This window comes from Mastigoproctus giganteus, chromosome 5, assembly GCF_048544385.1.
Source record: "Mastigoproctus giganteus isolate SK-2022 chromosome 5, ASM4854438v1, whole genome shotgun sequence".
In the NCBI taxonomy this organism is placed as follows: Eukaryota; Metazoa; Arthropoda; class Arachnida; order Uropygi; family Thelyphonidae; genus Mastigoproctus; species Mastigoproctus giganteus.
In genome coordinates, this window is record NC_143579.1 from 153,664,219 (window position 1) to 153,690,929 (window position 26,711).

The following is a 26,711-nucleotide window of genomic DNA, read 5'->3' on the forward strand; positions in this document are numbered from 1 at the left end:
ATGACAGCACAGATGAAAATTCTGAAGTTCCAAATTTTACACTAAAAAAGCACAGGAAGACAAACTTAGCCGAGCAATGAGAATCTTATTTTTTGAATGCAGATCCTTTGACTAAAAGGAACACAAAGTTCAAAAGGGAGCTTCAAAAATGCTTAGCTCCAATACCATCCAATTTACAAATCAGCAAGATCTATCAAGCAAATGCAAACAATCCCAGAATACTGATTTTTAAAAGAGAGCAGAAGATACACAAAATCTAGATGCTGCAGAAGAAAGTTCAAAAGGTGAAGATATTCTGCAACAGAGAAAACGTTCTCATTTGATTGTGCTTAGCAGCGATGAAGAGGAAGAAAATTAAATGAACGTACATTATCTGACATATATGTATCCCATTGTAAGGCATTTCAGTTATTACTATTTTTAATAAAAATTAAGTTTATGATAGTTATAAAAAAAAATGTATTTTTGTTAGCTTCTGGAATGTAACCCCCCTTTTTGTACTGGTTCTTAGTCCCATATAACACGGTTTTGCACTACACAAGATTTTATAGGAACCGAACTAACGTGTGTTATACGAGGTTTACTTGAATATATATATATATATATATATATATATATATATATGTGTATATATATCTTAATATAGCAATTTACTTACTTGCAAATTGATGCACAGTCCAGAATGATGACCATTGCATTAATTAAATATCATTGTAATTTATTCAGAGTTCCTAAACCAGATGGTTTGTTTTGGTTACTTGCATAGAAATTCTTAAATTGGTCCACTTCTTTTACAGTTACTGAAAAAATTAACTTCTTTTAAACTTCTTTTGTTCCTTTAATGAAAATGTTATAGTATGAAATTCGGTAATTTTCAAATTGTATCAGGCAAATTTAATGATAGTTTAATTCTTTAAAATATAAAATTAAAAAAATAATAATTAAGTTTTTCATATTTTTGGCAGCTGGAACTATATTTGCATTATAAATTTAAGAGTCAGTGCAACAAAAATTGCTTCTGCTGTAATAAGTCTGCAAGGAAATATGGGATATACAGTACTTCAATTTATCTGGAAGAGTAGATCGTATGTATAGCTTAGCTTAATACTGAGAAGAGTATTTAACAGAGAAATGGGGATAAATTACTGAAGATGTATGAATAGGCATGGAACTTTCCTCATTGTTACAATACAATTCAAAAGATTTAATTCAACTATCCTACAAATGCAGATTGTTTTTATTTGTAGATGTGGGAATTTGTAGTTATTCAAGCGACACGAGTGTTCTGCAAATCAGAATTCTGCAGAATATTTAGAAAAGTTAACTGAACCTTCCAAAATCTCACCTCTACCAAAATTGTCCAGGCACAGAAATTCCCTTCATATTTTTTTGTTAATGAACCATATTTGCTGTACACAAATCTCCTGAGAAGGATTCTTTTGGAATATATAATTATCGATCTTCTCAGACAAGAAGGGAAGTAAGAACTTCCTCTAAATCTAAGAATGCTCTTGTTATTATGACTAAAAGTCTGACTACTTCTTTCACTGCTTCTTTTAATATAATTGGATAGCATCAATCAGTCCCACCCCCCCAGAGTTTTATATGCTCTCATTCCTTATATGAATAATAGCATACAATGTTTCTCTTTGTCAAAGTGTTTTTAGTATTATATGTACAAATTAATTTGCATAACATTTATCAGTTTGTTCCTTATTCACATTTTCCTTAGAGGCTCCATAACAAAACTTGGTTATTATATTTTCTGTTATGAAGATTAATATGTTTATGTCAAAACATTTACATATTTTTACATAAAATTAATTTATAACCACACTATAGTAAAACCAGTACAGGCCTTACTGAAGGTATTTATAACGTTAAGACTCTTATAATTAGTTGTCGGCTCATAAGAATAAGCAGCCATTGCACAGTAATGAGGAAACTATTAACCTGTCAAGAGATATAAAAAGGATTGTTCTTCCTCTAGTCTCCTGGGATCATTTAGACTCCACATGCCTACATTTGAAAAATCAGCAAAAAAATAATCCAAAATTGTTCACTTTTTTTTTTTTTTTTTATGCCACCTATATTTTCAATATTTTCTGAACATTTATTATAGTAACAATTACAAGTTTCAGCTGTGTGGAGCATGAATTTCTGAAATATTCTCTGGAGTCGAATTGACCTCATACCCCTAACTTGGGGTTAAGCAGATGTTGACTGACATGGGGATTTTTATCAAAACAGCAACTGCAGCCAAATTGTGCCTATTACCAGAGATGATGAATCTTAAAGTTTATCATATACTTTCAGATATTTAAAGAAATCAGCTGAAGAGATTACTGAGCTCCAAGGAGTTTTGCTGAGCTGAAATAGATTTAAAAGATTCAATTCATCAAGCAGCTTGCCAGTGGGGACAGTCAAGAAGAATGTTTCACCGTAAGTAGGGAGTGACAGCAGGAACAGATAGGAGGATCTTTACTTATTAGTAAATGATGTATGTAACCTATATGTGTTTTTTCAAGTACAACTCATATTTAACAGTTCATATGAACTGTCAAAGTTGTGGAGATTGCTTGATTTGAAGTAACTTATTTTGAGTCTGATCTTGCCATGTTAGCATTTATGCCTGCCAAATTACTCGTCTGCAATCCATATACGAGTCCAACCCAATAATAAAATGGTGTTTAGGGGATTTCTCGCAGCTTTATCTGCTTTTTCCACCCTGGAAACCAGGAAAATATAACTGTTTTCCATTTTCTGTAAGATGTATTAGAAGATCTGACTTGTTTCAAAATTGGGTGCATAGAGGGAGTGTTATGTCGTAGGGAATTTTGTACACTCAACGAGTCAGTGTATAGCAATATCTGCTGACTAGGCATGTTGCTTGCATGTTTTAGAGCCATCTTGATTGTATAAAGCTTAGCAGTGTAGATGCTGCAATTAGATGAGAGTGTGATAATGCAAGTGAGTAGAACCACTGCAGAACCTACAGATATATCTGCTTTTGATTGTCAATATACAACTACTGGGGTATATGGGAATTTATTGATATGTTGGCTGCATGTAGCTGCTGGATATTTGATTTGCTGGTGAATGTTTCCCCATCAGCAGAATGGTTTCTGCAGGGGGGGGGGGCAGAGAGAGAGAGAGAGAGAGAGAGAGAGAGAGAGAGAGAGAGAGAGAGAGAGAGAGAGAGAGAGAGAGAGAGAGCCAGAATTATAATATTCAATTCAAAAATAACTAGCAACTACATAGGTTGTATTATGGTTACAAAGAGCATGAGAAGTCAAACTCTCATAGGTTTATACAGCCATGTTAGGTGTATAGTCAAATTTGATGAATCTGAAGTATGGTCAAATCAACTACTGTATGTTTTATTGTAAGCTAACATCATTAAGAAAAGTACATAATCTCATAATGCAACAACACAGTACAAGGATTAATACTCCTTACTTCCACTTATCATACTACAGCATGCTTTTTTTTGCCAATGTTAAATGAAGCTCTCTCTCTCTCTCTCTCTCTCTCTCAATTCAAGAGGTTGACAGATGCCCACTTCTTGGGTCATCATGAACATCTTTATGTCTGTCTTAGAACTGCTTATACAATTCGATTAATGTTTTACCACCATAAACGGTTTTTAACATTTTGTATGTTTTTGTTGCCGGAGCGCATGGATGAGTGAAATGGAAAATGGATTTTTTTTGGATGATGCCGTATAATCTTGCCTTCTTGCGACATATGCCTCCACTAATGCTAATGACTACCAGGTCAGAGGAGTTTGTAATAAATTGTGAATACAATTGTTAATCATATTTAACAGTTATGAACTTGAACCTTAGTCCACTCAAAGAGCGAATGCTACTGCACTCTGTATGACCACTCGGTTACATCAGGCCAGTTTAAAGCAAAATTTGATGTTCATTCGTTGGTCCATTGCAAAATTGTGACATGGAAGGTTAACACTAACTACTAATGGAACTGCTTGTTACTTGCAACCTGTCAACCTACTGGACAATTTCTGTCCTATCATCTGTTGGAGGAAGTTTAACTACAACATACCACTTCCATTTATTTTCAAATTAGTAAATTAATAAGAGGAGTTTACCTCAATATAGTACGTGGAACACTTCCGTATGATACCCTCCAGAAATTAAAACGGAAAAAACGAAAAAATCGACAACTTACCGGTACATTAAAGTAAAATATAAATAATTAAAGTAAAATATAAATAGTTAAATAATCAATTTAACACAATTCAAAATCAATTCAAAACAATTAAAATTCAAATTAACGCAATTAAAAGAATCTAACGAAAATATTCAAAACGATTTTCCTTCCTGAAGCTGACAATGCTTTTCGACCGACTGTCGTGATCACAGGAATGAAAATTACCGAATCAGGCTAAACCTGCAACTTAAATAGTGATTATATGTCTTCGCGCATGCGCGTAAAGGTCCACGCATCGGAGATCAAATATGGCCGCCAAACATTAACAGAATTCTCGTGTAATTTAATTTCAACGGTTTCTGCAATTAATAGTCGCGTATAATTACGTTGAACGTTAAGTATTTTGGCCTCGTTAAATAAAAATGTATGTTTTTCGTTAATGGCATGAAAGGCTAATTCTGACGCTGCTGAACGAGAAGCACGAACTGAGGCTTCGTGTTGATTTACACGAATATTAAGAGAAAACCGCGTCGAACCCTGGTAAGACGAGTCGCAATCACCGCAAGAAATGTTGTATACTAGATCATTAATTTGTGTTGCGAACGCGGAAAGAACCGAGCGATTGTTCAGTATAGTGTGTAACTTCCGTATAGGCCTAGCTATAATTTTAAATTCGGTATCTTTAAAGAATCTGTTAAGTTGTTTGTGCCACTGTTCAACATATGGGACAGAAATAAAGTATTTTTTGATATTACTATTGTTGATTGGTGTAGTATTTTTTATCCTATCCTTAGCTTGTACCCTAATTCGATTTATTGTGTTAATGGGATAACCCCTGTTCAAGAATCTGCTAGTTAATATTTGTATTTCTGAGTCCAAAGCAGAATCCGTCGTTGAATATTTATAGGCATTTAGAAATTGATTAAAGATAATCGATCTTTTGTAGGTGAACGGGTGGTAGCTATTCGATAAAAGATCGATTATCTTTAATCAATTTCTAAATGCCTATAAATATTCAACGACGGATTCTGCTTTGGACTCAGAAATACAAATATTAACTAGCAGATTCTTGAACAGGGGTTATCCCATTAACACAATAAATCGAATTAGGGTACAAGCTAAGGATAGGATAAAAAATACTACACCAATCAACAATAGTAATATCAAAAAATACTTTATTTCTGTCCCATATGTTGAACAGTGGCACAAACAACTTAACAGATTCTTTAAAGATACCGAATTTAAAATTATAGCTAGGCCTATACGGAAGTTACACACTATACTGAACAATCGCTCGGTTCTTTCCGCGTTCGCAACACAAATTAATGATCTAGTATACAACATTTCTTGCGGTGATTGCGACTCGTCTTACCAGGGTTCGACGCGGTTTTCTCTTAATATTCGTGTAAATCAACACGAAGCCTCAGTTCGTGCTTCTCGTTCAGCAGCGTCAGAATTAGCCTTTCATGCCATTAACGAAAAACATACTTTTTTATTTAACGAGGCCAAAATACTTAACGTTCAACGTAATTATACGCGACTATTAATTGCAGAAACCGTTGAAATTAAATTACACGAGAATTCTGTTAATGTTCGGCGGCCATATTTGATCTCCGATGCGTGGACCTTTACGCGCATGCGCGAAGACATATAATCACTATTTAAGTTGCAGGTTTAGCCTGATTCGGTAATTTTCATTCCTGTGATCACGACAGTCGGTCGAAAAGCATTGTCAGCTTCAGGAAGGAAAATCGTTTTGAATATTTTCGTTAGATTCTTTTAATTGCGTTAATTTGAATTTTAATTGTTTTGAATTGATTTTGAATTGTGTTAAATTGATTATTTAACTATTTATATTTTACTTTAATTATTAATATTTTACTTTAATGTACCGGTAAGTTGTCGATTTTTTCGTTTTTTCCGTTTTAATTTCTGGAGGGTATCATACGGAAGTGTTCCACGTACTATATTGAGGTAAACTCCTCTTATTAATTTACTAATATTATTTTCAACGTAGAACATATTGAGTATTACAGCTCTGATTCATACTATCTAATTAATTTTCAAACTCTTATTGACTATTTCATTCACTTCCTGTCTCTCCAGTAGTATACAATCGATACACACAATTATGGGAGATTTTTTGAATGGCTTGGTACAAAATTACATTAAATCTACACTAAGGTACTCGGCCCAAAGTTACCATATTTCTTTCCTAAAATATTGCCTTCAAAACAACATCGTTCCGAAGTTTGCCAGGGTGAATTTAAATCAAAAAATTTCAGGCATAAAACAACTATCACTGGCGACATCACGTAATATTGTTAAGCTTGCCTTAAAATCTCGATATTCGGATACACAAAAATACCTTTCCCAGGTTAGGAAGCTTCGCGATAAATTAAAAAATTATCTACATCCGAACGATTGGTCTGTATTGAAGACCTCCATAGATTTGCGACGGGAAGCACAAGCCTCAGAAATAAAAAACAGACACGTTAATAAGTTGCAAACATTATCTAATAGTTCAAGACACGTTCATGCGAATTCTAACACATTGTCGCGAGCTTGCGACCAAGTTCACACGAGTTGGGTGACATCCCCCCCACAGACACATAACGCACTACCACGAGAATATGTCGGCTAGTTCACGAACACCCCCTCACCCAGTATCCAACGAACCAACATATCAACAGGTTACAAATCTTTCCTCGTGTACACTATCGCAGGACCAGATTTCACTTTTATCCAAAGGATTAAATTATAATTTACCACCTCGAAAGCTGCCAAAAAAACAATGCGTAATTGATATTGAATTTGGACTTCGTAGTGTTCCACAAAAAGATGTATTTATTCAACAAGTTAACCAAGTAGTAAATAACATAAAAGAAACGCGACTTCCTAAATTGAATACACATGACAGTTCAGCTTTACGAGAACTTCGAGAAAATAAGGACATTATTATACAGAGGGCAGATAAAGGAGATACAGTGGTAATACTAGATAAACATGATTATATTAATAAGTTAGATTCAGTTGTGTCTGATACCTCCACTTATCGTGAAGTGGACCCGGCACTGTTTACCAATTTGGTAAATCAATACAATAAAACGTTAACCACATATCGTAAAAACGACTACATTACTATGGTTCAGTTGAAGGAATTGAAGTCCAGAACATACAATATTCCTGCACTTTTTGGTCAGGTAAAATTACACAAGCCTGGATTTCCGATTCGACCTATTGTTTCCTACAGGAACTCGGCATTTTCAGCCTTAGCCACACATGTATATAATATTATAAAACCTTTTAGACAGGTTATACAATTTGGGATTAAGAATTACGATACATTATTTAATAATCTTAAAGACTGTAGACTCGGTGACAATGACAATTTATTCTCATTAGATGTTACCTCATTATATACGAATGTAAACGTTGAATACACATTAGATATTATTTGGGATATGTTAAATAAAAACTCGACACCGATTAATTATACGAAGCTGCCCATTAAGGAAATTTTTCACTTAATTAAACTATTAGCTGAGGCTAACTACATCACCTTTCGAGACAAGGTGTACAAACAAATTTTTGGATTACCAATGGGTTTGAGCCTGAGTGGCTTAATGTCAGAGATCTATCTCTCAACGATTGAGCAGATACATTTGACACCTTTTCGTCCCCGTATCACATACTATGGGAGGTATTTAGACGATGTTCTAGTTATTACTGATAGTAGTACTATCCAAGACATTTTACATTCGTTTAATAATATTCATTCTAGACTCAAATTTACATTGGAAAGGGAAGATACGGATACTAAGTCATTAAACTTTCTAAATTTCACGCTTACCCGTGACTCGAACAAAATACAATTTAGCATCTATCGAAAACCCACAAACACCGGTATGCTTCTTCATTATAATAGCTACCACCCGTTCACCTACAAAAGATCGATTATCTTTAATCAATTTCTAAATGCCTATAAATATTCAACGACGGATTCTGCATTGGACTCAGAAATACAAATATTAACTAGCAGATTCTTGAACAGGGGTTATCCCATTAACACAATAAATCGAATTAGGGTACAAGCTAAGGATAGGATAAAAAATACTACACCAATCAACAATAGTAATATCAAAAAATACTTTATTTCTGTCCCATATGTTGAACAGTGGCACAAACAACTTAACAGATTCTTTAAAGATACCGAATTTAAAATTATAGCTAGGCCTATACGGAAGTTACACACTATACTGAACAATCGCTCGGTTCTTTCCGCGTTCGCAACACAAATTAATGATCTAGTATACAACATTTCTTGCGGTGATTGCGACTCGTCTTACCAGGGTTCGACGCGGTTTTCTCTTAATATTCGTGTAAATCAACACGAAGCCTCAGTTCGTGCTTCTCGTTCAGCAGCGTCAGAATTAGCCTTTCATGCCATTAACGAAAAACATACTTTTTTATTTAACGAGGCCAAAATACTTAACGTTCAACGTAATTGTACGCGACTATTAATTGCAGAAACCGTTGAAATTAAATTACACGAGAATTCTGTTAATGTTCGGCGGCCATATTTGATCTCCGATGCGTGGACCTTTACGCGCATGCGCAAAGACATATAATCACTATTTAAGTTGCAGGTTTAGCCTGATTCGGTAATTTTCATTCCTGTGATCACGACAGTCGGTCGAAAAGCATTGTCAGCTTCAGGAAGGAAAATCGTTTTGAATATTTTCGTTAGATTCTTTTAATTGCGTTAATTTGAATTTTAATTGTTTTGAATTGATTTTGAATTGTGTTAAATTGATTATTTAACTATTTATATTTTACTTTAATTATTTATATTTTACTTTAATGTACCGGTAAGTTGTCGATTTTTTCGTTTTTTCCGTTTTAATTTCTGGAGGGTATCATACGGAAGTGTTCCACGTACTATATTGAGGTAAACTCCTCTTATTAATTTACTAATATTATTTTCAACGTAGAACATATTGAGTATTACAGCTCTGATTCATACTATCTAATTTATTTTCAAAATAAACGTGGCAATAAAGTTCTCAGCACCAGTCTCGAAACTTTATTAGCATTAGTTGAGACATATGAATGCAAAAAAGCAAGCTTATACAGCATCAGCAAAAAAAAAAAAAAAAAAAAAACCCCTTCCCATTTCACCCATCCATTCTTTCCAAACGTTTGTCTACTTCTGACTTGAATTTATTTATGCTGTCAACTTCCGCAATGACAAATGGAAGTTTGTTCCAGCAATCAACCACTCACTGGCTAAAGGCAAACTTCCACACATCTATTCTACAACTGTCTTTCTTCATTTTGAATCTATGCCCTCTTAGGTTCTTAATCTGAGCAAGCGGAAGTATCCCATCAGCATTCTGAGCCTGCTCAAACCATTCAAGGTCTTATACACCTCAAATACTTATACACCTTATTGCCAAAATCTCATATATCTTTTAAAATTTTAGATCATACTTCTTTGGCATCTTACTGAAAGACATTGTTAATTAGTTTTACACCACAAACCCTGATGAAATATCACACAGAACAATGCTGGTTTGGACATTTCGTAGACTACCACAGAATACCTGCCAATCACAATGTTGAAAAAAAAAAAAAAAAAAAAAAAAAGCAGAAATTCAAAAAAATTTTTTGTAAAAATCCAATACAAGTTAGTAAATAAATAACATTCAAAGTGAACTTCAGAGCTGTTTATATTAGGCCAGGTAAAGCAACATGAATTATTAAATTTGAGAAAAAATAAATTCTGATTAAATAAGGTATTAGGTTTCTTAGTGTTAGCATTAGCATTAGTAGAGGCATTTGATGCAAGAAAGCAAGCTTATGCAGCATCAGCCAAAAAAAAAAAAAAAAAAAACCACTTCCACTTCACCCCTCTGTTTGTTCAAAATACCTGCCCAGCTGAGCCTTAAACTTATGTAGGCTATCAACTTCCACGATAAGGGATGGAAGTCTGTTCCACCAACCAGCCACCCGCTGGCTAAAGGCAAATTTCCGCACGTCTATCCTACATCTGTCTTTCCTCAATTTTAATTTATGCGCTCTCAGGTGATTATTCTGAGCAAGAGGAAGAATCCCATCAGCATTGAGCATGCTCAAACCATTCAAGGCTTTATACACCTCTATCAGATCACCTCGCTGGTGCCTAGTCTCCAGACACTGTAATTTGCAAAACTTAAGCCTTTCTTCGTAAGAGCACCCCTTTGTTCCATTCACTAATCTTGTTGCCCTTAAGCGTGTTAAAATATTCAAAATCAGTACTGCCTAAGAAGTAGTCATAACTCATGGAACACTTATACTCTGTGATACTTAACACATTGTCCACAAGAGAATAACAAGGAAATCAAAAAAAAAAAAAAAAAAAATTTTTTTAAATATAAGGGTAAGGTAAACTGTATTAATAAAATAAAATATAGAAATAAATTTTCTGCTTATAACCCCACAGAGGAATTCACAAGATAAAGAATACAAAAAACAGCACCATATTTAGCAGTCACAGGACTTGAACCATGGTAAATCTCATTGTCATGCACCCTTGCACATAATCACTCGGATTCAAGCTGTTGATGGAGGCAGATGCATGTAGAAATGGGATATATAAATATATCTTCAAAGTGCAAAGCAGTTAAGGAAGAATGCAAAGTGAGATACAAATTAAAAATTGCTAATTAATGTACAAATATAGTAAATAGTGTGAAAGGTTCATTGCAAATAATGCAGAACTTAAGAAATAAAGGAAAGAATAACAAAGTAAAAAAAAAAAAAAATACACTTAAGCCATATATAAAATATATTTATAAAATTAATCACACTAAATTAATGTACAAATATAGCAGTGTGAGAAGTTCAATGCAGAACTTAAAAAAATAAAGGAAAGTATAAAAAATAAGATAAGGTTAAAAGCTACAAACAAGATAAAAAAAAATCACTTAAAGCCACATATTATATTTATAAAATTATATCACAGCTGAAAAGTATCAGTAGTGAAAAATATACTTAAGAATCATTTAAGTACTAAATAGAAAGAAAGTAACTGAATACTGAGAAAATATGAAGGACAGCTTATCACAGCAAAATGATGTTTCTAAATTTATCATATTATTATTATCATCATTTACACCCTATCTGCATTCATCTGGATGTACAAAATGCTATCTGGGTTAGATTGTCACATTTGTGGTTCCCTGATGACATTTGCACAGTGCTTGCTCTCCTCCATTTAACACTTAATTTAATATTTTTTTCCCACATTCTTAAATTTCTTTACTCCTATTACATCAATTCTGATACTTTTTTAGCTTTGATTAAATTAAAAAAATATTTTATTGGTACAATCATTTTTTCACCTGCTTTCATAACCATCTTGTACGTTTAACACCTTATGTTACTATATTCACACAAGAATTTTCAATTCACACACACGCTGTTTAGAAGTTTTCTAATATCTTCAGCCAAATGTAACTTACTATTATACTTAAGAAATTCACTCTAACATTAACAATAAAAAACAGCTAAATTTGTATTAAACTGTAGCTTAAAGCGTTAAAATTATCACAAAAAAAAATCCTGAATTTACAAGCTTGCAAAAACTAGCAACCAATACAGAATTTTCAAGTGAAGTTGTATCTTGAGTAAACAACCTGACAAACACCAATACTGAGAATAATAATAATAATAACCACTGTTGAATAATAACCACAATATGCAAGATGCAAGCAAAAGAGATTCATAGTTATTTGTGTGTTTAAGTTATGTGGTGCAATATGTCAAAAGGAGGCTGGTAAATAAATCTGACAATTTGCTACACTTATGGTAGATTTCTTTTAAAGATGAAAAGAAATTTAAACTCTGGCAGGGAGCAAAATAATTTTGTAATAACAAAGAGCAAAGTGGAGGAGAAATTGTTGAAGTTAAACATAAGAATAGCATCTGGGGTGGGTGAAATCTACCCAGCTATATTAAAGGAGGCAGCAAAGGAATTAAGCAAACCATTAGCCATAATTATGAGAACTTACTTGGACTCAGGCGAAGTCCCCCATGGACTCGAGATGTGAAAATGTGTCTCCATTTCACAAAGGGGGATCAAAGGGTCACACGAATAATCACAGACCTCTTAGTTTAACTTCTCTACTGGGGAAATTAAAGGAGGCACTGATTAAAGGATCATCTAGACGAGACTGCAGTTATAGTCCAGACACAGCATGGGTTTGATAAAGGTCTTGTCAAATTGGTTTTGTCTGACCAATTTGACTGGATACTATGATGTGGTCACAAAGGAACTGGATGCAAAAAAGAATTTTGATATCACATACTTGGATTTCAGGAAAGCTTTTGATGCTGTTACACATGGAAGGCTACAGTACAAATTGGAGCACTGTGGCATTAAGGGCAAATTGCTGCTATGGATAAAGGGATGGTTGTGTGGGAGAAGACAGAGAGTGGTCATAAATGGACACTGCTCCATGTGGACTAATGTTAGTGGAGTCCACCAGGGTTCGGTGCTGGGCCCAGTGTTGATTTGTGTATTATCAATGATATCGATAAAATTATATCAGGCTTAATTTACAAGTTTGCAGATGATATAAAGTTTGGCAGGGTTGTTAATGACAATGTGCTACTGCAACAGGATCTAGAAAAACTGAGCAGATGGGCTGAGAAGTTGCAATTGTAGTTCAGCATTGGCAAATGCAAACTACTGCATATGGTTAGGAGTAATCCCAGAGAAATATACCAACTGTGTGGTACTACACTTAGGGTGGTAGAAAATGAAAAGACCTGGGAGTAAGTGCGCAGTCAGATATGAAGTTTACTGAGCAGTGTAGACAGGCTGCCAGAGCAGATCATGGGGTATTGCCAATGATATACAGGAATTTTGCTAGTAGGGAAAGTAGGTGATTATCCCATTGTATAAAGCAATGGTCAGGCCACCTTGAGTACTGTATACAGGTTTGGAGGCCTCATTTTAGGAAGGATGTAAAGTTGCTAGAATGAGTACAGAGAAGGGCAACAAGATTGCTGAGTGGAATGAAGGGTTGCTCTTACGAAGAAAGGCTTAAGTTCTGCAAATTGCAGTGTCTAGAGACTAGCACCTCTGCGAGGTGATCTGATTGAAGTGTATAAGGCACTGAATGGTTTGAGCAAGCTCAATGCTGATGGGATTCTTCCTCTTTCCCAGATTAATCACCTGAGGGGACAAATTCAAACTGAGGAAAGACAGTTGTAGAATAGATGCGGGGAAACCAGCCTTTAGCCAGCGAGTGGTTGATTGCTTGAACAAACTTCCATTTGTCATTGTGGAAGTTGACAGCATAAATAAATTCAAGTCAGAAGTAGGCAAACATTTGGAGAGAATGGATTGGTGAAATGGGAAGGGGTTTCCTACTAATGCTAAATGCAAAGAATAAAAATTACAGAATTTATTAAAAAAGGATGCTTGCATTTTAGGAAGAAACTTGGTGATGCACAAAAAGTATCTCATATTACTGCTGAACAGTTGGAAAAACAGAGTCAAGGTAAGAGAAAGTCTAAGTCTTTTGCTATTTCCCATGGTTTGGGGAGGACTGAAAAGCCATGGATATGACTGTTGTTTTGTACTTATCTAAAGTGTAATGCAACAGCACTAAAAATGAAAATGACATTTGACATCTAGAATCTCACATGGGCTAACTACCTATACATTCTCCTCCACAAACTTTCAATACAATTGCATTATCTGGTTTTGAATGTAATGTACATGGCGAACCATGACTGTTCCCAGTATGAAAAAAGTAAGCTAACTGCATAATTTACACAAAACAAACTATATGATTTGTTGGGAAAGTTTTGTTTGTTTGTTATTTGGTTTTTAGGAGCATTAGCAACTAAGGCCATATTGCTCCGGGATATGCGATGGTCATTCCCTGACCTTTCCGCATCCTCCATATTTGGTGGTGATGGGCTCGAACCCTGGTGTAATCAAAAAGCGTGTGCTACGCACTGCTGCTTCTTCCCACCTGGCTACGGAGGCACCTGTTGGAAAAGTATGCCATTCCCCATACTGTGGCATGGAAGGATAGCATACATTTTATTTAAAGTGAGCAGTGCAATACCAAGGCACTCATGATGAAGTTCCTACATGATATGAAATCAACGTAGTCATTATCTAACTTTGAGCCATCAATAGTATGTACAAATCTGTGCCTTACTTGTACCAATTATCTTTTCACATTATTAATAATCCTGCATCCAAGTAATTTAATTTTAATTAGAAAAGTTTATGCAACTTAAATTATGTTTAGCAACTTCTGCACATCTAAAATTTAATAAGCTTGATAATAAAATAAATCAAACTTATTAACTATCTTTTTGGTCAAGGTATGGATGAGGACTATCCTGTAAAATTCTGTATTTGCTCAAGTGTAAGCTGCTGCGCCCCTACTCTCCCAAAAATACGTAATTTAAAAAAAAAAAAAAAACCTACTTTACAGTTTTTGATATAATCCTGTTTCCCTTTAGGTGACTAATTGTCAAAACTATGTAGAACACTGATACAGTACAGAATACAGGCACTCTCCGACTTACAAAATAATCGACTACATAAATTGTTTCCGGCCAGTGTAACCTGAAAAAAATATGGAAATGTATTTTACATAGCATAGGAATAAATGGAGGTACAGTCAGTCCTCGTATAAACGTGTTTACACTACATGAATTCGATCATACACGATTTTATAAATAGGAGAACGATATTGCATATAACATGAACCGAATTCGCTTATGCACGATTCGCCGTTGTGTTTACAAGAAATGGTAGTCAGACGCGGAATCACCCCAACTGAATGCAACACAATAGAAATGAAGAGAAGAGTCTGAAAATGTATTTATGTTTTTTTATATCAGTGAAGGGGAAATACATTTCACCATAATAACGTAAAATTCCAACTATCGGTATTATTGCAACTGCAATTAGATTGAGTTTACTACCAGCACAGATTCCACTAGCAGGAAAGCAACTGCAAATTGTTTTTACTGTTTTATGGTAGTAATCCCCAGAAATGTGCTTTAGTAAAAGGTGAGCTAGTGAGGTGTTAATAGAGTTCTCTACCTTTACGGTGTTGTTTATTCAGTTGCTACACGCGCACAGCTTTGTTTATTTGTATCAAGCATGCCTCCTCATTTTGTAATTGTGCTTTATTCCCTAAAAATGAGTAAAATACTTAAAAAGTGTGAACTGGGCCAAAACTTTTTACCCGAGGAAAATTTGTAGTGACCTCATACTAGCATTTATAGCCAAAATCACACTGGCCTCCAACCCACCGTGGTTTCCCTGGTAAGGCTTATGGCCAGTTCGCCTCTGTCGATAGAGAAAAAAATATTAAATTGTGAAACACTTTGAGTGAAATGAAAGACCATGTGATATTGCACGCTACAGGCCTAAATGAGGCAACGCCAAGAATTACAAAGAATGCAGAGAAAATAAAAACTTTCATAGCAGGAACAACTCAAAGTGTAATTAAAATCCATTAGATTAAGACACAAAGAATTGGAAGAGATGGAACAGCTGTCATCTGTTTGGATAGAAAATCAAACAAAAAAGAAGTTTGCTTACGATAGAAGCAAAAGCATTAGCAATATTTTATTACGTAATAGTCGTAACAAAATACTTACGTATTTTATTACGATTATTTATTGTGTTTGGTAATGTTTTAGTTACAAATGTGTGTTCAATCTTGGGAGGTCGGCACCTAACCCTATTTTTCCCACAGGGCCTGTTGTTTATATTGCACGATTTTGCATTGCACGAAGGTTTCTAGGAACACAACTATCGTGCTATACGAGGACTGACTGCATTGTGAAAATATCGTAATGTGAATCCAATAACACATTTTTTGTTTTTTAAATTCATTCCAAGACTTCAGAAATTGAAATTCTAACTCTCTAAAAGATCATTTTTATAATGGAAATTGTATTAATTTTATATAAATTTATGTCAAATAAGCACAACACAAAAATCATTTTTAACTAAAGGATGCAAAAACAAAACACACAGACAACAAGTTTACAAACGCTGAGAGGAAGGGCTATGTGGTCTGGCTGGAGAATGCACTACACTTTCATTATTATCATATAATCCGTTATAAGAATCAATTTTGAACATCTTTGTGATATTTTTCTAAAGCACATTTCTGGAGGTCACGACCATAAAACAATAAAAACAATTTGCAATTTCGAGTTTATTGGACTTTTCTATTAGTGAAATCTATTATAAACAAATAAATTTTCAGAATCTTTTCTTCATTCTTATTTACTTATTGCAATGATGAAGGGAAAGTGCAAGTTGTCACAGGGCTAGGAAAAGAAACAAAACTGATTTAGAAATGAAGATAAAAATGATTAAGAAGTAAGAAGCAAGACAAAGTTTGTCATCTATTGCATGGGAATTAGGTCTCGCTGCTTCAACAGTGAATACTATTTTAAAGGACAGTGTGTGTATAAAAGAACATGTTAAAGGATCAATGCATTTAAGAACAACAGTGATCACAAAAGAGCATTCAAGTGCTATCGAAAATGGAAAAGTTATTAATAATAATTTGGATGAAAAATCAGATTCAGAAGCAAGTGCTCCTGAGTCTAATGGTCACTGAAGCAAAAGCAAGAAGTATTTATGAAAATATTAAGGATAAGTATGGCAAACCCCAAGCCAAGTTCATGGCAAGCAATGGTTGGTTTAATAAGTTCAAGCATTGCACTAGTTTCCACAATGTTAAAGTAAAATTTTTGTAATTGCACACTTTTGTAATTTTGTACTCTTTTGAAATTTTACCTGCACATGAGATAAAAAAAAATTGAATAAATAATTCTACATTTTAAAAATCCTACATTTTTATGATGACTTAGACAAACATCAGCAGGGATATCTCAACAAATTCAAAAAATGCTCCTGGAAAATTCATTACGCATTGATAATATTTCCTCTTACTCTGGAGAAAATACTAGTGTTAATTTTGCAAAGCGCAATTTGGTTTTAGAAATTAAAACTACTAAACCCAAATATTCAATGTGCTAATTCTCATATACATACTTTGCACATACTTTGTGCCAAACTACAGATTGATATTGAAAGTCTTGTTGTAAAGATATTTAATCACTATTCTTCTTCAGCAAAATGCACTGTTGTTGTTGTTGTTATTTGGTTTTTAGGAGCATTAGCAACTAAGGCCATATTGCTCCGGGGATATGCAGTGGTCATTCCCTGACCTTTCCGCATCCTCCGTATTTGGTGGCTCATGGGCTCGAACCCTGGTCTAATCAAGAAGCATGTGCTAAGCACTGCTGCTCCTGCCCACCTGGCTACAGAGGCGCCGCAAAATGCACTGAAAAGCTAAAAACAATATCTGACTTTCTTGGTGAAGACTATGAGAATTTATTGCATCTTGTGGGAACTAGATGGGTAACTTTACATCCTCCAGGTGAAAGAATTGCTGAATGTTGGTCTTCTGTTAAATCATATTTCCTGTCATTAGGAAGGGTAAAATTGTGTAATACCAGCATACTATGCCTTTCTCAAAAATGCACTATAAAAGAACTAAAATGGGAAAATACTAGAGCACCAAAGCTGTAACCCCTGATGGAAAAACTGAGAAACAAAATTAGCCAAAGAAAAGAAGACATGTTTATTGGAGAAGAAATGGAGATGTTGTTACAACATGATGATATTTGGAAGAGTTATTTGATTTCTCTAACAACAACCACCTGTATAAAATCCAGTTTTTATCACTGAACAAAAAGAAACCAACATATTCTGATTTCAAAGAAGCTGTTATAGTTTTGAACTTGAAGGCGTCTATCAACTTGGATGAATTATACAATGAATTTCGTATAGAGCCTACACCTGCATTGTTTCTGAATGACAAATCCAAGCAAACTTTTTCTGTTAGTATCAAATGGTGTCAAATAGCTCTGGAATCAGACAATGGACTTCCAAATGTGGCACACGTATTCTCAATTATGAACTGCTACTACAATAAGAGCATCATAAACTTAATAAAAAGTGGTGAAGTTGTGGGAAAGCTAAATTATAAATATACTTGTAGGGACTTTTATACATTTGCGCCTGAGGAAAAGAATATACTCGAGGCAGCAAAGTCAAACAAAAAGTATGTTTTTAAATTCAAATAATGAACCAAAACTGAAAACTCTGATTTCTGATTATTCATAAAATACAACAATACATTTCACTTATATGTGTATATCAATTTTAATTGTCTGTATTTTTTTGATTAAATACAAATATTTTAGTTCTTGTGCAGTTTTTTTTTTTTTTTTTTTTGTTTTCTTAAAAATGTTTGTTTTTGTTTTCTTAAAAAATATTCTCAATTCTTACATTTTAAAGTTTGACATGAAAAATCTTTTAAATAATATATACTTTGCAATAATAATTATCATATGTAAAGTTAAACCGCTACAAAAACCTTGTACTGTACGTTATTGCCATAACCCCCCACCTCCTCATAAGCTGGCATACTGCAGACACTGTTGGAATTTCCTGCAATATAGAAAGGAAAAGGTGGTGTCACCCTAATGACAAGAAGTTTTGGTAATGTCAAAAAATTAGGTGCAATGCATTTCTATTAGGGCTCCACTAGTCTTGAGTATAAAAAGAAAATTTATTTATTATTTAGTAAGCAATACTGATTTTCTAATCATTTAAAGATGATATTGTTGTACACGTTGACACTAATGAAATTAATAGTAGGAGATCTGCAGATTTACTTAACAAGTACAGTCAGTTCTGCTATAATGTGGTATATGTGTTCCTAAAAATCTCCGGGTTATGGTATTTCGTGCATTTAAAACAACAGGACTTATGGGAAAAATAGGGATGAGGCAGAGAACTCAAAAGAAAAAAAAAAAAAAAAAAAAAGTTCGGTCTGGTGAGTAAACAGTAAAAAAAAAAAGTTCGGCCTGGTGAGTAAAACAGTAAAAAAAAAAGTTAGAAACCCAATAAAATTGCTAACACAGGCTTAAACATCTTAAATTTCAAATAAAAAAAATAAATATTACTAAATATAGCACTTTACTTTGACAAGATATGAAGTTTGCTTGTTGGTGTGGTGAAGGGCTGTAACTGGTGAGTTATAGCGAAGAGGTAGGAGGGTTATCATTCTTAGGACGAAATGTTTTTATACCCGATGTGAAAGGGTGTGACTCACTGTCCTGCTTTTCTTTTTTCTGCACTGGCTTAAAATAGCTATCTAGCTTTTGTTGCTTTTCCTGCCTCCTTTCATACAGGAGCTGCCTGTATGATTCCAAATGCCACCAAGCACTATCCTACTATGTTCAGCATTATAATCATTATCTTCAATCCATCCACTGCAGGTGCTTTCCAATCCCACTTAAAGCACCTGATAACTCTGCTGTTCTCGTGGGGCAGCCTGCTGTCGCCAGTAGATAGATCCTCATTGTGAGACTCTAGAAGCTCTTCTACACCTTCATTTTCTACTTCATCAAAACCAACTTCTTTTGCAAGTGCAACACAATTTGATTTGTTTTAGTTGCTCTGAAGGTTCAAAGCCTTCAAAAATCATGAATTAAATGAGGAATAAGTTTTGCCACACATGATTCAAACAGTAGTTTGTTACATCATTCCAGGCTTCTACAATCATATCAATAGCAACTTTGATGTTAAATATGGCGCCTCCGTAGCCAGGTGGGCAGGAGCAGCAGTGCATAGCACATGCTTCTTGATTAGACCGGGGTTCGAGCCCGTGAGCCACCAAATACGGAGGATGTGGAAAGGTCAGGGAATGACCACCGCATATCCCCGGAACAATATGGCCTTAGTTGCTAATGCCCCTAAAAAAAACCAAATAATAACAATAAGATGTTAAATATCTTTCAAAATTCTATAACAGTTTGTGTCTTGTCACCTTAGTAGCTGCAACTAACATCTTGAATGTTCATCTTAAATAGTAAGCCTTAAATGCTGTTATCAAACCCTAGTCAAGGGGCTGTAGGTAGAGAGGTTGTGTTCATAGGTAAAAATATGAATTTGGTATTTGGAGAGAGTTCAGCAACCGTCTGAGGATGGCTTGGTGCGTTATCAAGAATTATTATAATTTTAAAGTCTAAGTTCTTCTTGCAATAATTCTTGAAAAGGTCATGGTAAGCTTCAACTAAAATATCAGTGAATATCTGCCCAGTCATCTAATCTTTCCTTCTAGACCAAGAGCAAACACCAAGGCTGGATTTCCCAATTCCTTTTAAAGCTTGCAGATTGGCACAGTGATAAACCACTATTGGTTGTAACTTCAAGTCTCCGCTGGTATTGCTGGTGAACATCACAGTTAAGTGATCGTTTGCAGTCTTAAATCATGAGGCATATGCTTCTGCCTTAGAGATGTAGATCCTTGAAGGTATACATTTCCAGTAGAGTCCTGTTTCATCTAGATTGAAAATCTGATCCAATGTATAGCCACCTTCTTCAATTATTTTCTGCAAAGGTGGAAATGCCTTTGCATTTCCTCATCTGCACTTGCAGCTTCACCAGACAGCTTAACATTATGAAGTTTTTCTCGATTTTTAACAGTGTTTTTCTCGATTTTTAACAGTGTTTTTCTCAATTTTTTCTTGGTTTGGTCTTCAATCCATATGCTTAGCAGCCTTTCCATTTCTTTAGGCCTAATAGTTCTAATTGACTTTTGTAGCACTTGAAGTTGTTCCAGCTATACATGCAGCTTTTATTTTCGTGGCACTATCTCTGATGGTGTGCAATGTGGGTTTACTTAAGCCTGTTGCTCTCGAGATATCACGTTCTCTCATTTCAATAAAAACATTTTATTCTTTCAAATTTCTCTTCTATACTTAATGCTTTCCTTTTGCACTCACTGCTTGGATTCTTGGAACCAGGATGCTTACCCATGTCTGGAATGCTGTATGAATATACTTTTTATGAAGAAAAGTTAACAAATGCAGGAGAACAGGCCAAGACCCACACTTGTTGGATAACACACGCAGGTGAACTGAGGTAAGAGATACATGAGGTTCGTGTGTGTAAGGTGAGAATAAGTGTGTTTCCATCTTAAAGGCAGAAACACACTATTATCACCTTATACGTTGAGCTCACGTGTAAACATGTCAAACATTGAATGTGTGAGAGATATATTTCCCATTTAGTTGTATTGATTGGATACTACATACATAGGTTAATTAATACTGTTATACAGGGTGGCACAAAATAAGCTGAGCATTTTAAAAAAATCAACTTTTTTAGTTCTTTTTAGGTTTGTAATTTTTTGTGTTTATCTTACAGGTTTATCTTAGAGAATTATGGAAAGGTACACAACTGCTCAGTGGACCAAAATAGTCACAATGTTCTTGGAAAACAATCAGTCAGCATATAGACAATTTTATAACATTCACGAGGCACTGAGTAGGAACACAATTTACACTGTGGTTCAAAATTTTGAAGAAAGGGGAACTGTTGCTGATGCCAGACACACTGGAAGACCTGTAGTGGTTGATCAATGGAAAACATTGCACATGTATGGGAGAGAGTTGCAAATCAACCCCAAACATAGACCAGAAGACACTCTGCTCAACTGACAATCTCTTGTCGCTCGCTGTAGCAAATTTTGCATAAGGACGTGCATAAATTTCCATACAAGATTCAATTAGTTCAAGCCCTTCATCACGAAGACAAGCAAGCACGTCTGGAATACACCCATGCCTTCATAAACCTCGCAAAAAATGAGAATTTCATTTCAAATTTGATGATGAGCGACAAAGCACATTTTCAGTTAGGTGACTGTTAATAAACAAAACTGTTGATTTTGGGACAGTCCAAACTGAAGAATAACTCACCAGAGACCACTGCATCCAGCTAAGGTAACGGTTTGGTGTGCCGTAACAGCCGAACGCATCATTGGACCTTTTCTTCGAGGATGATGGTGTTGTTCAGACGGTCAATGGAGAGCACTACAGGACAATGGTTAAAAAATTTTTGATGCCACAGCTACCAGAAGACTACAATGTGGTTCCAACAAGATGGTGTCATGGCTCACACCGCTTGAGCCATAATGGGCTTCCTAAGGCAGCATTTTCCCAATCGCATTATTTCGAAAAATGGTGGCATGAAATGGACACCACGCTCACTGAATTTGGCTGCCCCAGACTTTTTTCTTTGGAGCTATCTCAAGGGTAAAGTGTATGCCAACAACCCTCAAACCATAAAGGCACTAAAAGAGAACATCCGGCATGAGATAGCCACAATATCTCCTGAAACTCTGAGAAATGCAATGGAAATCACCATGAGAAGAGCACATGTTTCCAAGCAAGAAGGGAGTGGTCATTTGGCCGATATTATTTTTCCCATATGATGTAAAAAATTTCCAAGAATAAAGCTTTCATTCACCATTTAAATAGTTCATTTATTACATTTCGTTCTAAAGTTACAGAGAAAACAAACTGTTCAGCTTATTTTGCATCACCCTGAAAATATATATACACACACACACACAAATTGATATTTCTGTTCACTAATTTTTTTTTTTTGGATTGTAAAATTTAAAACAATAAAAAAGATAAGCAACCAATGATGACGAACATGGCATGCACAAAAGAGAAGATTCTGAAAATTTATTTGTTTTTTATATGATTAATGTACTACCCATTTATAATTAGACTGTGCTAACAGAAAAGCCCAATAAACCGGGAACTGCAAATTGTTTTTATTATTTTATGCTAGTGACCTCCAGAAATGTGCTCCTCTGCTAATTCTATCCCGCCTCACGAAATTTCTGTTCGAACAGAAAATCTTGTGAATACAGCATATGACAATAGTCTCTGACCAATACAACTACACTAAATGGGAAACATAGCTCTCCCACATTTGAAGTTTGACATTTTTTAAGCTTTATAAATTTGTATGTATTTCTCTGCAGGTCATTAGGGTCAGCTGGGTGCTGGGTTTTATGTTCATCTGGTGTTACTTGCAGACGAAATCGCACATCAGCCAACACGAAAATCGCGTTATAGCAGAACTGACTGTACAGGAAAATGTTGAAAAAAGTCACAAGTTAGAGTTAAATTTGAAAGTGTTGGCAATTCTGCACAGACACAATAGGAGATGAGATGATGAGGAGATGATGAGATCCTTGTCAATCAACTGACAAGGATCTCAAATGACAACTTTGTCAAGAATATAAATTATCAAGCAACACAGAAGCCTATAATAGATATAAGCTAGTCTATAATTAAGTCACAAAGGAGGTTAGGCAAGCGAGGACTGATTGCAAGATATCTTCGGCAAAGGATGCAACAAAAAAACAGCAGACATCTTTACTTATGAAACCTCTAGAAGAAAGGGGATGAATTGGGTTGTTCCACTTGATATCAATGATTTGACTGTTTATGATCCTGCTCACATAGCTAACAAACAGAATAAGTATTTTGCATCTACATTCACACATGATGAATTCTGTACGAAAGTGGATGCCAGAAGTTTATCAAGCTCTAACAGGGTGCTAAATGATTTTGTAATAACTGAGAGGAAAGTGAAACAGAAATTGTTGAAGTTAAACATAAGAAAGGCACCTGGGGCAAATGGGATCTATCCAATTATATTAAGGGAGATAGCAAAGGAAGTAAGCAAACCCTTAACCATAATTATGAGAGCATCCTTGGATTCAAGGGAGATCTCTGCTGACTGCAGATGTGCAAACATATCCCCATTCCTGAAGGGTGAACACAAAGGATGACACAAGTAATTACAGACCTGTTAGTTTAACTTCTGCTGTAGAAAATAATGTTCTTCTATTCTGGAAAATAATGGAATCGCTGGTTAGAGAAATAACACAGAATCATCTGGACAAGGCAGCAATTATATTTGAGATACAGTGGGTTTGTTAAGGGGAAATCTTGTCTGACCAATTTAACTGGATATTATGATGTGGCCACAAAGAAACTGGATGCAAAAAAAAATAATTTTTATATCATAAACAGGCAGTTCCCGCTTTATGAGTTCCCGGGCTTACGAATTTTTTTTCCCCAAAGTATCAACAGAATTGTTGATACTTATTCATAAATGTGGTATTTATGAATGTTAAACATTCATAATTACCGCATTTCAAACCACACATGTAGCTATGCAATACAGTGCACCCCGCTTTACGATATTAATCCATTCCAGAGACACCATCGTATCGTCAAAATATTGCAGTGTGAACCCAATAACGCCGTTTATAAATAATGATTAGGTGTTTAGCCAGTAAAATAATATCCTTAATATAAATAGATACTGAATATCTTTAATTACAAATAGTTACTGTAGTTTTCGAGATAAATCGTGTCTCTTCTTCAACAGAAACTTTAGAGATAATATTATTCTAATGGACACAGTTGTGCGTGCAGTGAGGCGTGCTAGGGTACGAGGTAGGTCATTCAATCATTAAACTGGTGTTTATTGCTGCTGCATGGACGTGCGTAGTTTTTCTCCAGCACTTGTCTAAACCTAAAACGATTGTCTCTAAGATGGGGTGTAGTCTCATGCCTTTGCAGCAGTTCATGGCTCTTGAATTACACAATATATTGAGTGACTCTAACAGAGGCGGTGGCGAAAGTGTCAGGAGTGGTCAATTATTTCATATTCCCACTTGGGATTGAGGTCATGGTGGGTGGACTAGAAGTGTTCTGCGATTGTGAACTGGTCAGTCTCAGCAAGGCGAATCGCTGTCGTGTTCTGCAAGGCGGTCTTGAAGACGTCTCTAAGTCTCTCCTATGTAGCAGCTGTCACAGTCTATGCAGTATATTACACTGCTGCGTAAGAGAGGGGTGACCGGGGTTTTTACATTGGAAACTAGAGAACGGAAGTTTCTACCAGGCAACTGCATGCATTTTATGCGGTATTCTCTGAGGACTTTTGAGATCCGGCCCGACATGCCTAGATAGTAGGTACATTGTCCTGAGTTGACGGTGGTCTCAAGTGGACTGTGAGCTCCTGTGCTTGTAATAAGCACTTGTCTAATATGTGTGTTGGGTAGCCACAATTGATCAAATCTGTCCTTAGAAATCTCGTTGTGCCTAACTTCATCTGTGCTGGAATGGCTCCAAGCCCTGGAGAATGGAGTGCAGGCGGCAGTGCTGTTGAGATGACTAGGAGAATGGCCGAATCTGTAGTTTGTGAACTGTTCGCACCACATAGGCTTACGGAGGTTTCTAGATGTGGGCCCATGCATTTTACTAGGATATCCAGGAATGGGAGAGATCCGTCTACTTCTAACTCTAGAGTGAACTCGATAAACACAGTCAGGGAATTGAGATATTCTAGCAATGATGTTTCTGAGCCACGTGGGATGACGGTGAAGATATCATCAACGTATCTGCACCATGCTGTAATAGGTACTGGTGGGTTCAGGAATATCTATTCATCCAAATCTTCCATGGCGATGTTGGCCACTACGTAACTAACAGGGGCACCCATGGCAGTGCCATGTACCTGCTGGTATACGGAATCCTCAAAAGGTAAAGATGCTGCATGACAAGCACAGGTTGAGGGGGGGGTACAGATGTCATCAGTAGAATGTTCTGTTTGGAAGGTTTAAGTCATTCTCAAGGAGCTTCTTGGTGCAGTGTATGGCCTGTTGAACAGGGATTGATGTAAATAGCGACACTACATCAAATGATGCCATAACAGCGTTGTCAGAAATTGAGAGCTCTTTAATAGGGCAAATGAATTCACCGCTGTTAGTGACAGTGTGGGTGGTATTTCCTACAAGAGGTGTGAGGAGTTCTGCAATATATTTGGATAGTTCATATATAGATGCATTGCAGCAGAACAGTATGGGCCGGAGAGGAACACATTCCAAATATCCATAAGTCTCTCCGGCTTATGGATTTTTGGTAACCCATAAAACTGTGGTAGTTGGCAGCTGTGGCATAAAGAAGCCGCCGAGTCGGAGTAGAAATTTTCTTTGCTTTAAACCATGCATAGACAAGTTTATTGATGCATGACTCCAGACGTCCTAAGACTTTAATGAGCGGAACTGTCACAGGTTCGTATACGCTGGGGTCTAGCAGGAGGACCAGGGCTTTCTCTTGGTAGGCTGATCGGTCTAATATGACAATGCGATGTCCCTTGTCAGCAGGAAGCACGACGATGGTGCTGTCCTTCCTTATACAGGAAAGAGCAGCGTGCTGACGATGATTAAGGTTTGAGCAGGTGGGCCGTGTGCTTCGGAGGATGGAGGGAGTTTTGAAACGGATGTCATTAGCAGTTTCTTCAGGGAGGTTGGTAATACTTGCTTCTACTCCCATAGTGAGTAGTGTGATCGGTGGCTTCGACAGCATGACGGCGAACTTCATACCAGTGGTCAAGACATTAAGCTGTTCGATGGTTAGTTGTTTGCTGTTCAGATTTAGAACAAAGGAAGCCGTATTATGGTTGAACGGGTGTTCGTTCTTGAGGATCGCCTCTCTGTCTAAATTGACAAATTCCCGTTGTCGCGAACGATAAGTATCAG

The 26,711-nt window shown here is 35.7% G+C and overlaps 1 protein-coding gene across 4 annotated transcripts in view; it reads right to left on the reverse strand.

Moving 5' to 3' along the window:
* The window catches only part of Mst85C, a 231,492-nt gene that overhangs the window by 39,458 nt on the left and 165,323 nt on the right, over positions 1-26,711 (reverse strand). The window contains exon 7 of one of the 4 annotated variants that reach the window (XM_090373479.1): positions 18,693-18,739. The exons of the other annotated variants lie outside the window; for them this stretch is intronic. Within the exon in view, the coding sequence (XP_090229605.1) occupies positions 18,703-18,739 (37 nt within the window). The 3' untranslated portion in view covers positions 18,693-18,702. Of the gene's footprint in view, positions 1-18,692; positions 18,740-26,711 lie in introns of those variants that run through there. 4 annotated transcript variants of the gene reach the window in all.